Source organism: Sarcophilus harrisii, chromosome 1 (genome assembly GCF_902635505.1).
Source record: "Sarcophilus harrisii chromosome 1, mSarHar1.11, whole genome shotgun sequence".
Lineage (NCBI taxonomy): Eukaryota > Metazoa > Chordata > Mammalia > Dasyuromorphia > Dasyuridae > Sarcophilus > Sarcophilus harrisii.
Genome location: NC_045426.1, coordinates 621,683,210 through 621,700,890, shown reverse-complemented (window position 1 = coordinate 621,700,890; position 17,681 = coordinate 621,683,210). Strand labels below are relative to the sequence as shown.

General features: G+C 32.2%; 1 protein-coding gene across 3 annotated transcripts in view; it reads right to left on the bottom strand.

Moving 5' to 3' along the window:
- Positions 1–1,278: 1,278 nt before the first annotated feature.
- EFR3A (EFR3 homolog A) overlaps positions 1,279–17,681 on the bottom strand; it is a 136,486-nt gene continuing 120,083 nt past the window's right edge. For 2 of the 3 annotated variants that reach the window (XM_031947206.1, XM_031947208.1), the window contains 4 exons: positions 11,839–11,887; positions 10,756–10,859; positions 5,910–5,959; positions 1,279–4,146 (listed from right to left, as the gene is read on the bottom strand). In XM_031947206.1, coding sequence (XP_031803066.1) covers positions 4,041–4,146; positions 5,910–5,959; positions 10,756–10,859; positions 11,839–11,887 — 309 coding nt within the window. In that variant the 3' untranslated portion in view covers positions 1,279–4,040. The remainder of the gene's footprint in view (positions 4,147–5,909; positions 5,960–10,755; positions 10,860–11,838; positions 11,888–17,681) is intronic. The other variant, XM_031947207.1, reaches the window with a different exon arrangement.

Sequence of the window (17,681 nt, the reverse complement as noted above, 5' to 3'; positions counted from 1 at the left end):
TGTTGATGTTATGTTTGGGTATAGTACTTTCTGGGAGGGGTGTGTGTGTGTGTGTGTGTGTGTGTGTGTGTACTTTCTGGGAGGGATGTGTATGTGTGTGTGTGTGTGTGTGTGAATCTATCATGGAAAGGTTTCTAAATCTTCCTAATCCACTCTCAGAAAAGCCTATTTAGGCATTTGGCTACCAATGGAGAGGAGAGATCATAAAATCTGAATTGAAAGGGACCTTAGGAGCTATCTGGTCCAAATCATGCTATAATAAGAATCTCCCTTCACAACACACTCAACATCATCCAGTTCTTGTCTGAAGCCCTAGAGAACTCACCATCTTTTGAATTTTAGCTCTAGCTCTGCTACAAACTACATAATTCAGGATATCAACAATTTATATTTGCAAAGCATTTTGTATACATTATCTCCTTTGAGCTTTATAACAAACATACAAAGGAAGACTAACTCTCTGAGAAGTTTAAGTGATTTGTCGCTGTTCACACAATTATGAAGTTTTAGAAGGAGGATTTGAATCCTAATTTATTCCTTATTCTAACTCCAACATCATTTCCACATTAGCACACTAATTTTAATCATTTGTTTTCCCTCATTTGTAAAATGAGGTTCATTCTGGGTTTATGCATTTTATGCCTTTTTTTTTAATGACTTGTCATAAAAGTCATCCTTTACCTGAAATTCATAAAAGAATCACAGTTAGGGATAGCATTATGGGGGAGGAGGGTCAGGACTGTCAAAGAGGAGACTACAATAATCTAAAAGCCACAAGCTTAGGATGTGACAGTAAACAAAATTAATATCAAAATCATATATACCTAGATTTAGGCTTGTGCTCTGATGACAAGACTATATGTAACTCTGCGGTCCAACTTGAAGATTTAAGTGAAGGACTTCCTAATGCAGAAACATATTTCTGCAATATGGCTAGATGATACTCCATCTTAGTTCAGATTGTTCTTTCAAGCTTAGTTAACACATAAGGTCTCTCAAACAGAGTTATAAAAAAAGGAATACCAGTAAAAATCATATTAAAGTCAAAAATACAATTCAACATGTATAATTTAAAAACAAAATAGTAGATTATACATCAGTGTAACTTTTAACAAAAGATAGGCTAAGACATGTAATAATACTTTAACCTACAATTTTGAATATTCTTAAGCATATAAAAACAGATTCTGATATTGGAAAAATCATTTGGTTCTCACTTTAAAAGACATCATTTTCCAAATACACAGTTATAAAACTGCACACGACATGACTCCTTGATATTTTTTTTGGTGTGTTTTATTGCTTACATGTCAATCACACAGTGTATCCTTATAGTTCATGAAATTGGATTCATTACATTTACTACAGAATATATCTTCATGGATAAAACAAGATTAAAAAAAAAAGTCTCATTTCCATATTGACAATCCGAGAGATGAATACTACTTCTGGAAATGGGTCTTATTTTATCTTGAACTAACAAGTACAAATATACTATTACAAAATACAGTAAATTAGGAAAAATTCAAAGCAAAGATCATATACATATAAAATTTGTTGGAATCCAAGAGAAAGTTAAACTTTAATGAAATAGCCATGGATACTAGAGGTCCAGTATACACACTATATATTCTAAGTACTAAAACTGTTCAAGAAGAATAAAATGATACAAAACAACTGTGTACATTAAAATAGAATACTTAACAGTTTATTTGACTTAATACCTACAGAAAAAAAAAATCAACACAATCAGATGGTAGGCAAATTCCATACTCTAAGACTTCAAAATGCCTAAAAGACACATATACATGTACCTGCAATGTTCCTGTGACACAAGAAATAAATCAAAGAAAATAGCCATTCTCAGAACTTATAGCCAACAGTCAGTGTGGTTATCAAGAATGTATAGGAGTTTACTGTAGTGAAACTGAGGAAAACTTAAACCAACAATATATAAATAGACTAAGTGAAAAGTGCAATAAAAGCCAATTACATTTTCCAGGGTACATGCGATCAAGACATGCAGTAAATGTAAATTTTCCAAAACAAGAAAATATGTACAGCAGTTTGTATATTGCATGAGTGCAAATGAAAATACATTCTTAATTTCTTATTTTCATAGATTATTAAATTATATATTTTTTTCATACAAAAGCACACAGTGTTAATTTATAAAATGGCATCCGAGTGGATGATGATTGTTCTGCATTCTGTCCCATTTAGATTCTTTAAAAAAGGAATGTAGGTCAAAAAATATCTTACCTTAAAAAGAAAATCAAAGTGGGAAAACAGGACAAAAGTAAGCATAATGATGCAAAAATTTTTGTTCTATTAGGGTGTCAAGCTGTAGCAGCTAAACCCCCAAAAGTATACTGGATATGCTCTTTTGTTGTCTACAACTGTGAGCACACTGTTAATTGGAAAACGGCTAGTTTTGAGAACATTCCATCTTGTTTCAATGTGTCATTTCATAGGTTTAATTGATTACAACATGGAGCATGCACTATTATACTTCCAAAAAGCATCAAGGGAAACCATTATTTTGGTTTACATATTGAAAAGATTTACAGTGACTTTGTTTATATCTCTTCATTTTTTCCTGTTTCAAGCAGAGCCTAAAATAATACACACAAATCCACACAAACACTTTATTACAATTTTCTAAATGAAAATATTAAGTTCCTTTTAGCTTTTGAGATGCTTATGCTGCTTCATGTAAATGGCAATGTAGGTTGAAAAATCTTCCACTCAAGGTACTGGACTGTGGAACAGATGATTTTTAATCTTCTGAAGAGAATTTCAAAACGGACCATGAAGAAAAAAAGTGTTTATTAACACCTAGTGCCAAGGAATTCACCAAAATACATACCATTTTAAGAAAATACTATCAAAAGCATGTCAGTACACACAAACTGTAGCACTGATATTAGCAGACATATAAACCTATGAAATTCAGCACACTTGTTCTCTAAAACCACAGGGAAGTCTAAGGTAATTCTAAAAAAAAACCCAGATAAACATGGGTACATTTGGTTCAAATCTTACAAAATAAACTTAGTTAACACTCAGAAATGTTGAAACTAAAGAATTCATTAAAAAATAATCAACATATAAAACAGTACTGAAAATTTAAATTAATATGCTATGAAGAGAAACGTATAGACTTCTCATTTTTTTGTATTTATCAATTCACAAATGAACAAATAACTTCTTAAAAATGTCTTTCTATACTAAATATATCTCTCTTAACTAATGGAGCCATAGCAAAATACGACTGCAATTTCAAAGCATGGCCTATAAACTATATATACATCTATGATGTGAAAAATATTGCACAGTTTGGTGCTCTAAGAGGAAGCTTCACACTTCTCAAGAAGAACAGTTAAACTTTTAGCAGAAAATATAGTATAGCTGTACCAGATTTGTAAAAGTACGTTATTTTTTAGATCACAGTCTTTGAACACTATCACACAAATTTGTTACTGTGAATAAGCAATGGTGGTTTTCAACAACTTATTCTAAAGCAAAGAAGAAAAAGCCACCAATTATGAGCCTCCAGCACTGCAAGAAAATATATGTCTTTGCTATTCTATGTGACAAGTAGTCAAAGCCATTTTTGCTAAAAAACAGTTCTGTATAAGTTTATGAAATACATCATCTATACTCAGTATGTTTGTAAATTCCCATTAAGGATTTGAAAAAAAAAAAAACTTGCTTTTGAAATAAACATTTATGAAAAGTTTTAAAATGTACTATAGAACAACATGAATAAAATCTCAGTTGCTCAACTTTTAAAACCAATAGGGAATTCAAATGGAAAAACAAATTGACATGACAGATCTGTATGCTCCATTATATTTAAGAGAATACAGTCTAAAAATATCTAATTTACCCTGGCAATCAATCACTTGGTTCAACTTTTGTTCCCTAATTATTTTGAATAAATATGTTAACTGGAATGAAGCAAATTAATCCTAAAACTGATTTTAGCCTTGATTTTCAACTTTAAACTAAATATGATTCAGCAGACTCCATAAGACTCAATACACACAGAGATCTGGAAACTTCATCTCATAAACTGGGACAGACTGGTACTGGGCATGTCCAGATGTGATGGTCAGTGTTCCTGATGGACTCGGAGGTGGACTGCAAAAGATAAAAAAAAGGCATCAGCACAGTTATATTTAAAAAAAAATTTTTTTCCTTCAGAGAATTCTATTTTCAAATATCTATCACTGATATGGTCTCCCCAATTAAGTTACAGGAAATGTGATCTCTGTCCAGAAAAACAGATGGTATTACTTGCCAACTTAACTTCAGTTCTAATATTCAAGTCTACACTTGGTAATTCAAACTATTGTATTCTGATTGCTCCAGGTCAGAATTCAATAATGACATGCTTTAAAAACAAAAATAGCACTTTGGCTTGCCGAGTTTCATCAATACTGGAGCAGGGCATTATTTACTAGGCTATGAAATTTAAAAAGTCAACTAAGGCCTGAAGCCTAAGCTGTTCCTTCAACAATTAAGAGAATGTCTTCCACAGAAAAGCATTAAAAGGGAAATGGAAAATGTAGGAATATTTCATGTTATTATGCAAAGTAGGAACATACAGGAAATGTGAAGAAAGGATAGATGAGCAAGAAAGGAACACTGTTGAACTTTTATTATATGTTAGCATTTAATTTGTAATTTCAAAGAATTATGGAATGCTATAGGACCTAAAAAAAACCGCACAAGGTATGAAGGAGTTATGTTACAGTGCCTAGAAGAATAAGATAATAGCACCAACCAAGAAGGTCATACTTTTGACTCATACTGAATATTAACTAAGGGAAATTAAACTTAAATTGATTTTCACGAGTTATATTTCCTCTATTCTATCCTTTGGGATCTGATTTTCTGGAATCCTACTGTGTGGGGAAATGACATAATACAAATAAAGCGCTCTGAAAAATTAAAGAATCTGGGTTGTTAGCTAATCCTTTTAGCTTTATGATATCTATAAATTTGATAAGCATTTATATTAGAGAAACAGAAAAACTATCAAAAGTAGGTTTAAAAGTTAGATAAGCAGTTTTACAAATCCTAACAGGTCAGAAAGTAACATGGTATGAATCATAAATCTTATGATTTTATTTCACCCTTATCTATCTAAAAATACATAAATTAATCTGAAACGTCTACTTAGAACTAATTTATTTCCCTTCCACTTTTTTTCCCCAAATGATTGGATTCACTGTTGTAGGTATCTATAAATGAATAACTGCTGTAAAAGGTCTACATTTACATTAAGATTTTTGCGTGTATTCAAGAGATCAAATTAATGCTTCTATTTAAGTTTAAGGTCAATAAACAGTTAGCTAAACTGAGCATAACATTATTTTGGCACAAGAATACAAAGTACTATTTCAAAATGGTACATTTCAGAATTAAAAAAACAAAGGAAGTTTAAAATAATATGTTCTGACTAGCACACCAACTGAGACAATGTTAGATAAGGTACTGTCCCTCAAAAATTAGTTATCTGTATCAATATTTATTCTGTAAACTAAAGTCCTACAGTGGGTAATGTGCCACCATGGTCCTTGGGAATAATCACCTCTACAATCTGACAGTTCTATAAGCCTTTTCAATAAACTAGAAAAAAACCAAACCAAAACAAACAAAAACAGGCAATCTCTAGAACTAAGCTAGTCTATTATTCCTTCAGGACAACAATTTTATACATAAGAGAGTGGGATAGTGGAATGGAGAAAAGAAATATTTACTCTAAAAGAAAATGCTGATGTTTAGTTCCTTAAATGTTGTTAGCCATAACTATTTTTTTTTTAATGGCTTTAAAATATTTTCTCTCTCAAAGAAGAATTAGTTAATCCCATCAAGGGTTCACATTCATAAATCCTTACCGTATGGTAAGCTCCAGTATTTGTGCAAGTCTGTCATGAAGAAAATTTGCCTACAAGGAGAAAGAGAATAATGGAGAAAGGAATATTAAAAATGCTACACAGAGTTGAACATTCTTCCAATGATTTGCATCATTACATATAAGCCTAATACAAAACAGTAAGATTCAACACTAAACACACTGGTCAAAATAAAATTTGCAAATGACAAATGGTTGAGGTTGCCAAAGTCTTTTCTAGTTTCTCTACATATATCAGTGCTGCAACATTCAGCTCCACTATAACCCAATGTAACTTGTGTATAATTCAACCCAACCAAAATAAAGAAATAACCAAGTCCATACTTTACAATGGTCACTGACAAACTGATGGATATCCAAAAAAGAGCAATCAGGAAGGTACAGAGCTCTGTGATCATGTAATGGGAGGACTAGCTGAAGAAACAAATTATTTAGCTCAGAAAGGGAAGATTTAATGTAAACAGTATAGTTGTTATCTAGAATTTGAAAAGCTATCATAGGGAATAATGTTGCACTGCAGATGCTGAACTTCCAGATAAGAAGACCTGGATTTGAATCTTACCTCCAACACTGTGTGGCCATGGCTGCCAAGTAATTTAACCTCTCTGTCTCAGTTTTCTCATCTGTAAAATAGTACCTATGGTACCTACACCTCAAGGTTATTAGGAAATACAGTATCATATAAATGTCTTGATATCTGGCCCCACAGGACATATTTAGGAGCAATGGTTATGATTTCCAAAAAGAAAAATTCAGGCTCACTGTAGACTCTGTAGAAAAATTCAGACTTACTTCATTAAAAGTAGGTATTTATAAAAGAGGAATTGGCTATCTTAGAATGTTCAAAGTTTTCTCCAAAATAATGGCAAATGAGCAAAAGCTAGACAACTACTTATCAGGGATACTGTACAAAGAATTCTTGTTCAGGATGGATCTGACAATGTAGCCGTTGAATTCCATTTCAATTTGAATTCTGTGAATTAAACTGTAGAATCAGTCAAATAAAATCTATATAATTGATGTGTATATATCCTAACTTAGCAAGTGGATTACTACATGAAAAAATTACTACTACTCTCAATAAATAGATTTAAAATAAAAAATATAATTAGGAAATTTTCTTTCTTTCCCCTCTTTAATTTGCAATAATAGCAAAAACTACAAGAAAGTTTAATTAAAATACATTAGAAAGAACACTTACTTGGGAGTCAGGTAACAAGTTCTAATTAAGTAAAATATTCTAGTTGTAGTCTATATAAAAAATTAGCTATATTACTTTAAGAAAGTTATTTGATCTCCTTGGGATTCAATTACCTTATTTTATCTAGTGCTAGAAAGGACTTTTAGAGATCATGTTGTGTAAGCCTTATTTTTCAATTAAGAAACTTGGACTCAAATAGATCAGTAAATTGGCCATATACAATAAAGAACAAGTCATCTGAATGCTATCATTCTAATTATATATTTTTTTCCTGTTCTCCCTATCACATATAATACCTTGCACATAACAGGCATTTCATGTTTGCTGCATTAAATATACCATGTTGAGACTAATATACCTGTAAAATCAAGGGTTTAAACTATATAATGTAGAATATTCATATGATCAAAAAAAAAAAAAAGAATATTCATATGATTTATAAATGTTTAAAATCTGAGGGCCTTTTACCCAACAAAATGCTAAATACAGAATCCTATTCTAATAGGAATGTTATTTCGTGACTAAAAGTGAAAATATACACTTCATAAAATAAAAATGAAATTCATACATTCAAATCTGCTTTATCTATTCAACCAAAAACTTAAAAATAAAGTCTTTTCCAATGAGTTCCTTATTATGTGGTTAATGCATTTAAGTCTCAATATTTGTCCTTCTAAAGAATGATCTGAATTCATTTCTTTAACTATTGGCTGATTTGATCTCCTTGCTGTCAAACAACTCTCAAGTCTTCAGCAGCACTCAGAAGTTAATAGTTAAAACTCTCACAGTCATACCCCACTATTGAAAAAAACACAGCTTTGACTAAAAGGGCATTTGTTGGCAAGGTGATATCTGTATATGGTTCAGATTTGCTATTGCTTCCCTTCCAAGAGGTTAGCATTTTCTAATTCCATGACTGCAGTTGCTATGTGCAGCAATCTTCTGTCAAGAATAGAAAATCCGACAGTTTCCATTTCTCCTTCTATTTACGATCTTAGATTTTTTGAAGTTAAGCTTCAAGCTAATTTTTACACTCCTCTTTCACCCTCAAAAAGACATTACTTATTACTCATATGGACCTGTAATCTCATCAGTTGAGATAAGTCTCTTCAGTGAGTCAGATTGCAGATCAACCATATGGAAATGTTGTCTATATTCTCACAACAAGGGAATACATCCATGTCCTTGATTTTTTCCTGGCATTCTAAAGGTACCAATGGTGCACTTTTACTGTCATCCTTTAATCTCTTAGTAGTACCATTTATCCTCCTTCTCTTTCCTTCCTATCATAAAACCCTTTTGTGACTTCTTCAATTCTAGTCTTTTTCAGTTTAACATTGTTTATTTATTGTATATACATGTGCACACAAACATACACATACATACACACGCACACCTTCTTAGATTGAAGAAAATGTTAATCATCTAAAGCTTTGTGTTTTTATACAAATCTTTGGTCTTTCTTGTTCCTTTTTCAGTTTTTCTCCATCCTCACCTTTCTCATCTTTGTATTCAAGTCATCAAGTATCAGAGAACATATTAATTTGGAGGATCTTGTCAAGGATTTCGTAGAATTTGCTACCACTTCATCTTTGGCAATTAAAGTATAAGCAATATCAACAAATATGTTTCTTTCCACTTAGCTGCAATTCTTTTTCTTCTGATTATATTAATAAGAAGAATATCGTCTAATAATACATCCAGTAATTAGTCACTCACAAGAATATCACGTTTAGTGTTCCAATAATAAAATTCAAATTTATTTATAGTCCACAGATTATGAAATTCTTAGCATCCTCTTCTATCATCACAGCATAAGTCAAGTGGGTTCTACAGAGGATCATTTTAAAGATTTATTTTCATGGGTTATCAAAATCCCAAGAAAAAAATATTCATGAAATCTTATTCTAATAGCCAACATTACCTCGTGATATGGAACAATGGGTATGTTTTTTAAAATCCTCTCTATTTCAAGTGAAAAATATTAAAAAATAATTCTCTCCATGTTAAATTTTTTTTCAGACTTTTCCCTGTTTGAAAATATTTATATTTTTCTTTAAATTTAACACTTATCTAAAAAAAACTATATATTTGGCACATATCCTTCCCCACTTAAGGGACTGGTACCATGATTACCTAAGGGCAGTGTTCTTTTTTGCATTTAAGGATTAAAATTCTGATCAAAGGGAGGAAAGACTTCAGCTTTTGAAGTCAAGAAAGAAAGTCAAGAATAGGTACTATTTTCAAATGCTAATAATTCAAACAATATTTTAACTTATTACAACTTTGTTACTTGTTTAAAATTCCCACAAATATTAACTCTCAGTCTTAGGGCTTGGGATAGAAAATCACATCTAAAAACAGGGCAGGGAGAAGGGGTTCAGATAAATTGTGCCAGTTAGGATAATTCTCTCTCTTTAGGACAGACATATAGAAGTTAGATTAAATAAAAACACTGGTGGAAGACATATGTCTAAAACACAGAATATATGTTATTATTTTTTTTTTTCAACAGAGGTGACGTGACGTTGGGTCTCTGAACAGTAGGACAGCAGAGGCCCAAATTAGCTGAGCATGGAAAGGCCTATCACCAGAAAGGTGACTGATTGGTGATGCTTTTTTGAGGTGCTATGGCAATCTAGGACGATGAAAATATATTAATTTCTTTTATATACACTAGTTTCCCTAATTAGTAATTTTGATACAAAAAGAATTTCATCTTAACAAACACAGAAACAATTCATTTTCAATAATAAAGCAATTTCCATGTCCCCTGAGTAGTGGAGTCTGAAGAAATGAAGTATGTCTTTTCCTGGAAAAGGAAGACTATTAGTCATGTAGTACACATTTTCGAAACAAGGGCAAAATACTAATTGTTACTTCAATTATTGGTATTCTGGAACTTTTTTGCTATGAATTTTCCAGTGAAGTAAAGTCTGTATGAGGAACTTCTACTGACTCAGATCAATAGCTTCTCTAACTAACACAGCTATTTGGGGGCTACAGAGAATTTACTTGATTTGCCCAGAGTCACAGAACCAAATTTGTCAAGAGGTGAAAGCTGAATCCTGATTATTACTACCACTAAAAATTCACATTTTTATAGAACTTTAGGGTTTATAGAATTATGTCTTTACAATAATCTCTGAACTGCCAGATTACTAGATTAGCTTGCATCATTACATGACTATTTACTGAAAAAGTTTTCAGAGTCTGGAGGATATTTCCTGGTGGTTTGTTAGCCTAGCTATAGTTTAAAAATTCAATTGAGAAACAATTTTTTTCACAAGAGAAAATAAGTTCACAATTCATCAAATATAACAATTTAATAGGTAATGTCTTTTATCTCCAAATAAATCAATATTGAAAAACAAGTTCACATTATATTCTTTGAGCATCTTTAACTTTCACTAGGTTTTGCGCCTTCCCTTATGAAGTTTTTACCTTTAAAAGGTGTTAATTAGTTCCACAGCAAAACTAAAAGCAGACTTCAGTTTCTTTGCAGTTTCATTTGGAATTTCTCACTTATATTTTTATGGAATATTACTTTTAAAAAAATAAGAACTACTTGGATCCTATTTAATAAAAACAAGATTCTGCCATAATGCCAAATTACATGGGTGCTCACTTTGGATTCACACTGTGCTGCAATTTCTTCAAAAGGTGCTTTCTGAAACTTCTCTATCACAAGACGCCTCTTCTCTTTTTCTTGTTCTTCCATTCCATTGGTATCTTTAAAAATATGAAAAAGGATTAAATTAACAAGCCATTTAATAGCAATAAATTTCCCATAAGAAATCCAAAGGATTTACATGACTGGTATTAGAAACTACATTGATTTAAAAGTGAGAAATGAAATAAAAATATGACATACATAACATTCTTGAAATTTCTATGTGTTTGCAACAGAAACAAAGAAACATTTAGAGAGGTCATTAGATGAAATGGAAAACTAAAAATAAGGAGACTTGGAAGATAAGGCCTCATTCGTTCCAGGCTTATATTCTTTGGCCTCTCTGTACAAAATGCATAGGCATTTACATACCATTACTATCCAAAAGACCTGCAATTTCAGAGATGTGTAGGTTCCCTCCACCAGAGTAGACTGCAATTCATCCCCACTTCTTATGTTGTGGGCACTTTGTATATGGACTCCCTTAAGTCCTCCAAGGGGATCAAATGATCCTACTGTGGGTCTTTACTTTAGACTTCTTGACATTACAAAGATAACAGCAGATTAACCAAATTATTGATGAATTTTTTGAGCTCTTTATGTTATTTCGGTTTCAAAAGTAATAATAACAATAACTAATAAAAATGATTTTTTTTCAAGTCCTTTTCAGTCCTGTCTAACTCTTCATGATTTGATTTGAGGTTTTCTTATCAGAGACACGCAAGTGGTTTGCCATTTTCTTTTCCAATTTATTTTACAGATGAGGATACAGACACATCATCCCATGTAGAGAAAATAATTTACGAGCCGCGAATAATGCAGTTTCAAATCACCCCTATGTCTAACAAGAAACTAAAAGAGTATTTTATGCTTCTTTTTTTCTGATATCTAAGGGCATCTAGGTCAGACATCTAAGAGCAGAGAGTTAGACAAGACTGAAGTGACTCAACAAAGAAATTCTGACATCTTAAACAAGGATCAACAAAAAGCTGTATTGCAAAAAATTAGTAGAAAAAATAAAAGTCCCCCAAATCTCACCAATTGCTTTTTTCAATGCTTCAAAGGTTATTTCTTCAGTGGCAGTGACCTAGGAAAAAAAATGATTTAAACAGAAATTAGTTGTGGAAGAGACTATTATAAATATCAGTGTAATCTAGTCATTAGCTATCTCATAATATTCAAATTTTTTTTCTTCTTTTCCTTTTCTTAAATCAAGTAATGCAATATAGAGCAAAAGAGAAACTAGAAAATTTATTTAAAGATTGCTAGTAGCAATAGCTCTTTGTTTAATTAGGAAATTTCACTGTAAATGGAAAGGTGACATGATTATTTAAAAAAAAAAAAAAGGTAATAGAGTGCATAAGATGCTACAATATAAGATGTCCCCAAAGATAATCAGAAAACTCAAGGTACAGTTCTAAATGTTTTTGTTAATGTGATGCTCCCTAAAGGTAGAGCAACCTATTTATTAAAGTCAAAGGATGCCAATGCATAAAGATGAAGCCATGGCTTCTCCTGCCATTCTTGCTTTCTGCTATAACTCTCAAACTTATAGCTTCCCTACTTCTTTCAGATATCTCTTTTGGATTCACAATCTCATTTCACTTGTCCCAACTCTCCAGTTTAGCCCTGTTAACACCATTCATTATAATACTTTTAATTCTCTCTAACCCATCTTATTCCAAAAAATCCTCATGTCTTCTAAAAACTTTTAGCTTACTAGACAAATCATTTAAGGCCTATATTTACTCCCAGTTATTCTTCAATAAGGGGGAAAGACTTGGTGAGTATTTCAAACTGATGTCTCCTTTCCAGAGATCTCTTTGACAAAACTATGGTCTTAAGGCCAAGTGACAAGGCCAATACTTATTAAAAAGGTGTTATAGTTCAGCCTATGAAATCTATTTTATTTACTATCCCCTCCTCATACAGACTCCTAAGTGACTGTAACATATACAAATGAAATATCCAACCCCTAAATTATAAACAACTGATAATAAAGAACATTTCTAATAAGTATTTCTTAAGTTTGGTTAAGCAAAAATCTCTAATTTCATGCATAATCTTTAATACGACTGAAGGACACAAAAGAGACCCATGATTTATCTTATCTTTAATATTACAGGCAAAGACTTGACATTTCATCAGTATAGGAAGCTGATTCAAAATAAAACTTCCTCTACCAATGAAGACTAATAACTGTTCTGTAATTTACAGTCAGAGTTTACAAACAGATTTTGAAAAAGCACTGAAAAACTAAGTGACTGCCAAAGGTGATGCAGTCAGTTGTGTGTAGAGACAGGACTTGAATCTAGGATATCCTGATTTGAGGCCAGTTGAGTATCCACTGTGCCATAATGCCATTCTGAATTTAAAAAAAGAAAGCAAATGATCAAATTTATGTCATTTCTATATTTACTGTTGTATTCAACAAAATTAAAGCAGACCTTCATATATTTTTAGGAGAAACACAATATCCTGCAATTGCTGGGACTTTGGACAGGTTTAAAACAACAACAACAACAACAACAACAACAACAACAACAACAACAACAACAACAACAACAACAACAGGAAATATGCCTGTAAGTCTATCTAAATCCAAGATTTCTTACACTTTTGCTTATCTGACTTATAGGAAAGCATGAAAAGGCAAACTTAGTATCTCTACTAATAGTTTCTGACACATATTACTCACATGGAAGGTGGAAAGTATTTCAGTGCTTATCTAAACGAATTTCTATCTAAAAATAGGAATCCTTATTACAACATACCTAAGAATGATTATCCAGGCTTTGCCTGAAGACCTCCAATGAGGTCTTCCTTGAGGTCCAATGCTGAAGAAGTCCAACTTACTTACAGATCTCGGTGTTAGGAAGTTTTTATCTATATATACCTTTTGCAACTTCCATACACAGCCTATAGGGGCTTCTCTTCTTCAAGCTAAATGATCCTAATTCCTTCAACAGACTGCATGACATAGCACGAAGTAGGGGTGCTTTGCTATTCGGGTTTCTTGCCTCTCAACATTTCTCCCAGCTCATGATGTCCTTTCTAAAAAATGATGTGTAGAATTCAACATAGTCCTCCAGAGATTGTCTTACTAGGACAAAAGTACAGAAAAAGCATAATGCCCTACTCTTGAAAGATATGACTGTTTAATATATGCTAAGACTACACTAACTTTTTTGGCTTCCATATCATAATGTTGTAGGGTGGCTAGGTGGCACAGTACATAGAGTACCAAGCCTGAAGTCAGGAAGATTTATCTTTCTCAGACATTTACTAGATGGGTGACACTGGGCAAGTCAATCAACCCTGTTTGCCTCAGTTTCCTCATCTGTAAAATAAGCTAGAGAAGGAAACAGCCAGCCATTCCAGCACCTTTGTCAAAAATAGAAGCAAAAGGGGTTATAAAAAGTTAGACACAACTGAAATGAGTGATTAACACAATCATAACATTGATTCATTCTGAATGTGCAACATTAAATGCCCCACATCATTTTCATGGCTTATTAATTAATCATTGGCTTCTTCATAATGTACTATGAAGTCAATTTCTTGAACTCAAGTGTAAATCTTACATTTATCAACTAAATTTTAGCTTTTTAGTTTCAGTTCCAAATTTTAGCTTTTTAAGTTCAATTCTATCTACCCTATCTATCAAGATTTGGGGATGGGGTAGGGAAAAGGGGAAAGGAATTTATGACTCTCCTCTGCCTTGTTAGCTATCCCTCCTCTTTGTGCTACCTGTAAATTTGATAAGGATCTTATCAATATCTTTAACCAAATCACATATTTTTAAAAAGTTAAATAACATAAGGCCAACAAAAGATCACAGGAATGCTCCCCTGGAAATATCCTTCCAAAGTGACACAAATATCCTGAGTCTAAACAATTAACCATCATGAGATTTATCAAAAGTCTTACTAAAAATGGACATAAACTACACACACACACACACACACACACACACACACACACACATCACTTCTCAAATTCAGTGTGCCTGTTGGAAAAAAATTAGTCTAGAAATACTGGTTCTATATTGGTTCTTTAAGATTGAAGCTTCTTTCTTCCTTTACTTTTAATAAGCTCACTCTTAATCATTATAGAATTTTGCCAAAAACCATTAGCCTATAGTTGGTGGTTGTGGTCTTCTTGCTTATCCTAAATATCAACTCCCAATTTGGCTATTTTCAATGTGATCCTTCCACGGTAAAGGTAACTCTTATTTGCAGAAGAAAGAGAAGCAAAATGTGAATTAATTTTTAATTTTCTTTATCTGCTCTAGTTCATTCTATTTGTACTCCTCATCCCATTCGTATATGGTCAGTGAGTGCTATTATAGCTATTCACATTATCTTTCACTGCTTTTATCACACAGAGACAGGCAAATAGGCACACACATGCTTATCACTGGAAGATGATAAATTCCTTAATCTTTCACATTGGTTTCTTTTGACAATTCACCTCCCTTCTCTCAATGGACTACAATTTTCCTATTTTGTACCTTCAAAACATCATTCTTGCCAGCTTTCTACTTCTTCTGTGCTGACTTCACTATAGAATTTTATTCCTCAAGACCCTATTTAGTCATCTTGTGAACCCTTTGAAATCTGATCTATAAAATCTAGGATGTCAAATTATGACCAGACTTTCTCTCTATCACAAACTCTATACTAGTAAGGACAGAAGAGTCAGTCACTCCCTCACTCCATGTGCTCATGTAATACTCTAAAACTATTTTTTCTGCTGGTAGGAATCGGATGAAAAGAGAATTCCACAATAGAATTTAAATTCCTTGAGGGACTGGCAGAGTGATTAATTCACAGTAGAGATGCAAATAAAGGTTCATTTGATTTGAAGATCTTTGAAATAATTTTTTCATATAATTCTAACTCATATGAATAGATCAATTTTCCAAAAGGAATGTTCAAGGGTTTTTATTCTTAAAATAAATGTTGAGCCAAATAGCATAATACACAGCATTGAAAAATGTACTATTTACTCAAAAGCAAAATAATTTATATTTCATATAAAGTCTCTCTTAATCAAGAACTGATTACAAGTCTCATTTTTTTTTTTAAATAGGGGATAGGAAATTAGACAATAACAAATAGAAGTTTCTGAAAACAGAAAAACTGGAAAGGGGATCAAGCAATGGTTTCTTTTTTCTAAGCCAGGTTCTGACCATATAAGGCAAAAGAAAATCATAATTACAGTTGTTTCATTCATTCATCAGCAAATATTAGCTGATCTAATTTCATTGATATAGGGAACTCTTGTTGAAGAAATCAATGAGCACTGATAAATTTATCAGGAAACTAACAAATGTGTAAAGATCATTACTTCCTCCGAAATTTAGAGTTTTGGGAAGTTGCTAAGGCACTGCAAGGTTAAGTATTTTGTCTAGGGTCACAAAGAAATGCAGTATATTTTAGCAGTGAAGAATAAACTCAGAATGAAATTGAGACCAACCATATCCACTGTCATGGCTGCTGTACACATATACCACATCCTCACACACCCACATATATATACACATACAAAAGTTATTTATAATAATGTCAATATTTTTTTTCTTTTTTAAAAAATAGATACAATATGTTAGAATATTTAACTATAGTCTACTGGGAGAGAAAAATATGTATAAATGAGTCAATTTTAAGATAGGGATAGAGGACTGGTCCTATGATTTCATTATTGTACAAATGACTTATCGGATAAGGAAATCCTTTTTGATTAATGCAGATTTGGCAGCTTCTCTGTAACTTCTTTTCTTAGAAAATTGACTAAAGATCTGACACATTAAATAAATGACCCAGAGCCACAGCCCTAATGTGTAGTTATTAAGTTATACTTACTTTCAATACAAAACATATACAAAATTAATTTTTTTGTGAGGGGCAAAAGGAAAACGCCAGAAAGGATCATGAAAATATTAGTTGGCCTTTGAAAAACGATTGAAATTCTGGTGAGACAGAGGCAAAGAGGGAGAACATTCTGACCTCAGGAGTGTGTGCAAAGAGCTGGCAACGGGAGAGGGAATTTCATGTACACAGAATAGCAAATAGGCCAGTTAGGCCAGAATGTATAAGGAAAACTATTTTATCTACAAGGATACAAAAAAGTATCTTATTAAATGTTCTATAAAAATCAAGATACACTAGTATAAGAAAATGATGTCAGTTTGGAAGACTTTAGTCTTACTAAGACCATACTGACTCTTAATGATCAGCTCTATTTCTTCTAAATGCTCACAAATCCATTCTAGATATGCTCACAAATCCATTCTAGAATTTTGCAAGACATAAAGAACAAGCTTACCAGTCTAGTTTCCAGAATCCATCTATTTCCCCTTTTCTATGATTTTAAAATTTTGATATTTATTGCCTAGCTGGAAACTCTGTACTGTTACCTTGTATTAGAGCAAACATTTCCAATATGTGTTATGTTGAATGCTGTCCTGGTGAATAAGTTTGAAGCTGGAGTTTGGCTCAGCTGAATCTAATATTGTAGTATATTCGACTATTCAGATGCCCTGGATGAGACTTGTTTGACTTTACTGTAGCAATATAGAACCAAGTTTGCAGTACAGGAGCTTCAAATGGGAACACAGGGTAATAAATGCCTTTTAATGTAAAATTCATCTTCTGTTTAAAAACTATGAAGTACTTTCCCCCCATGTGAATATTTTACACAAAATCTCTATGAAATGAACTTCTCAGATCAATTTATAGATTAATTCAGTAATATCAGTTAAAAATGCTGTATAAAAAAGGTAGTATAAAAATAAAAAATTGCAATTAAAAATGAATAATGGTTCATAAGACAGCATTGTAAAAGCAAGTAACCCAAAAATAGAGAGTGGCAACAAC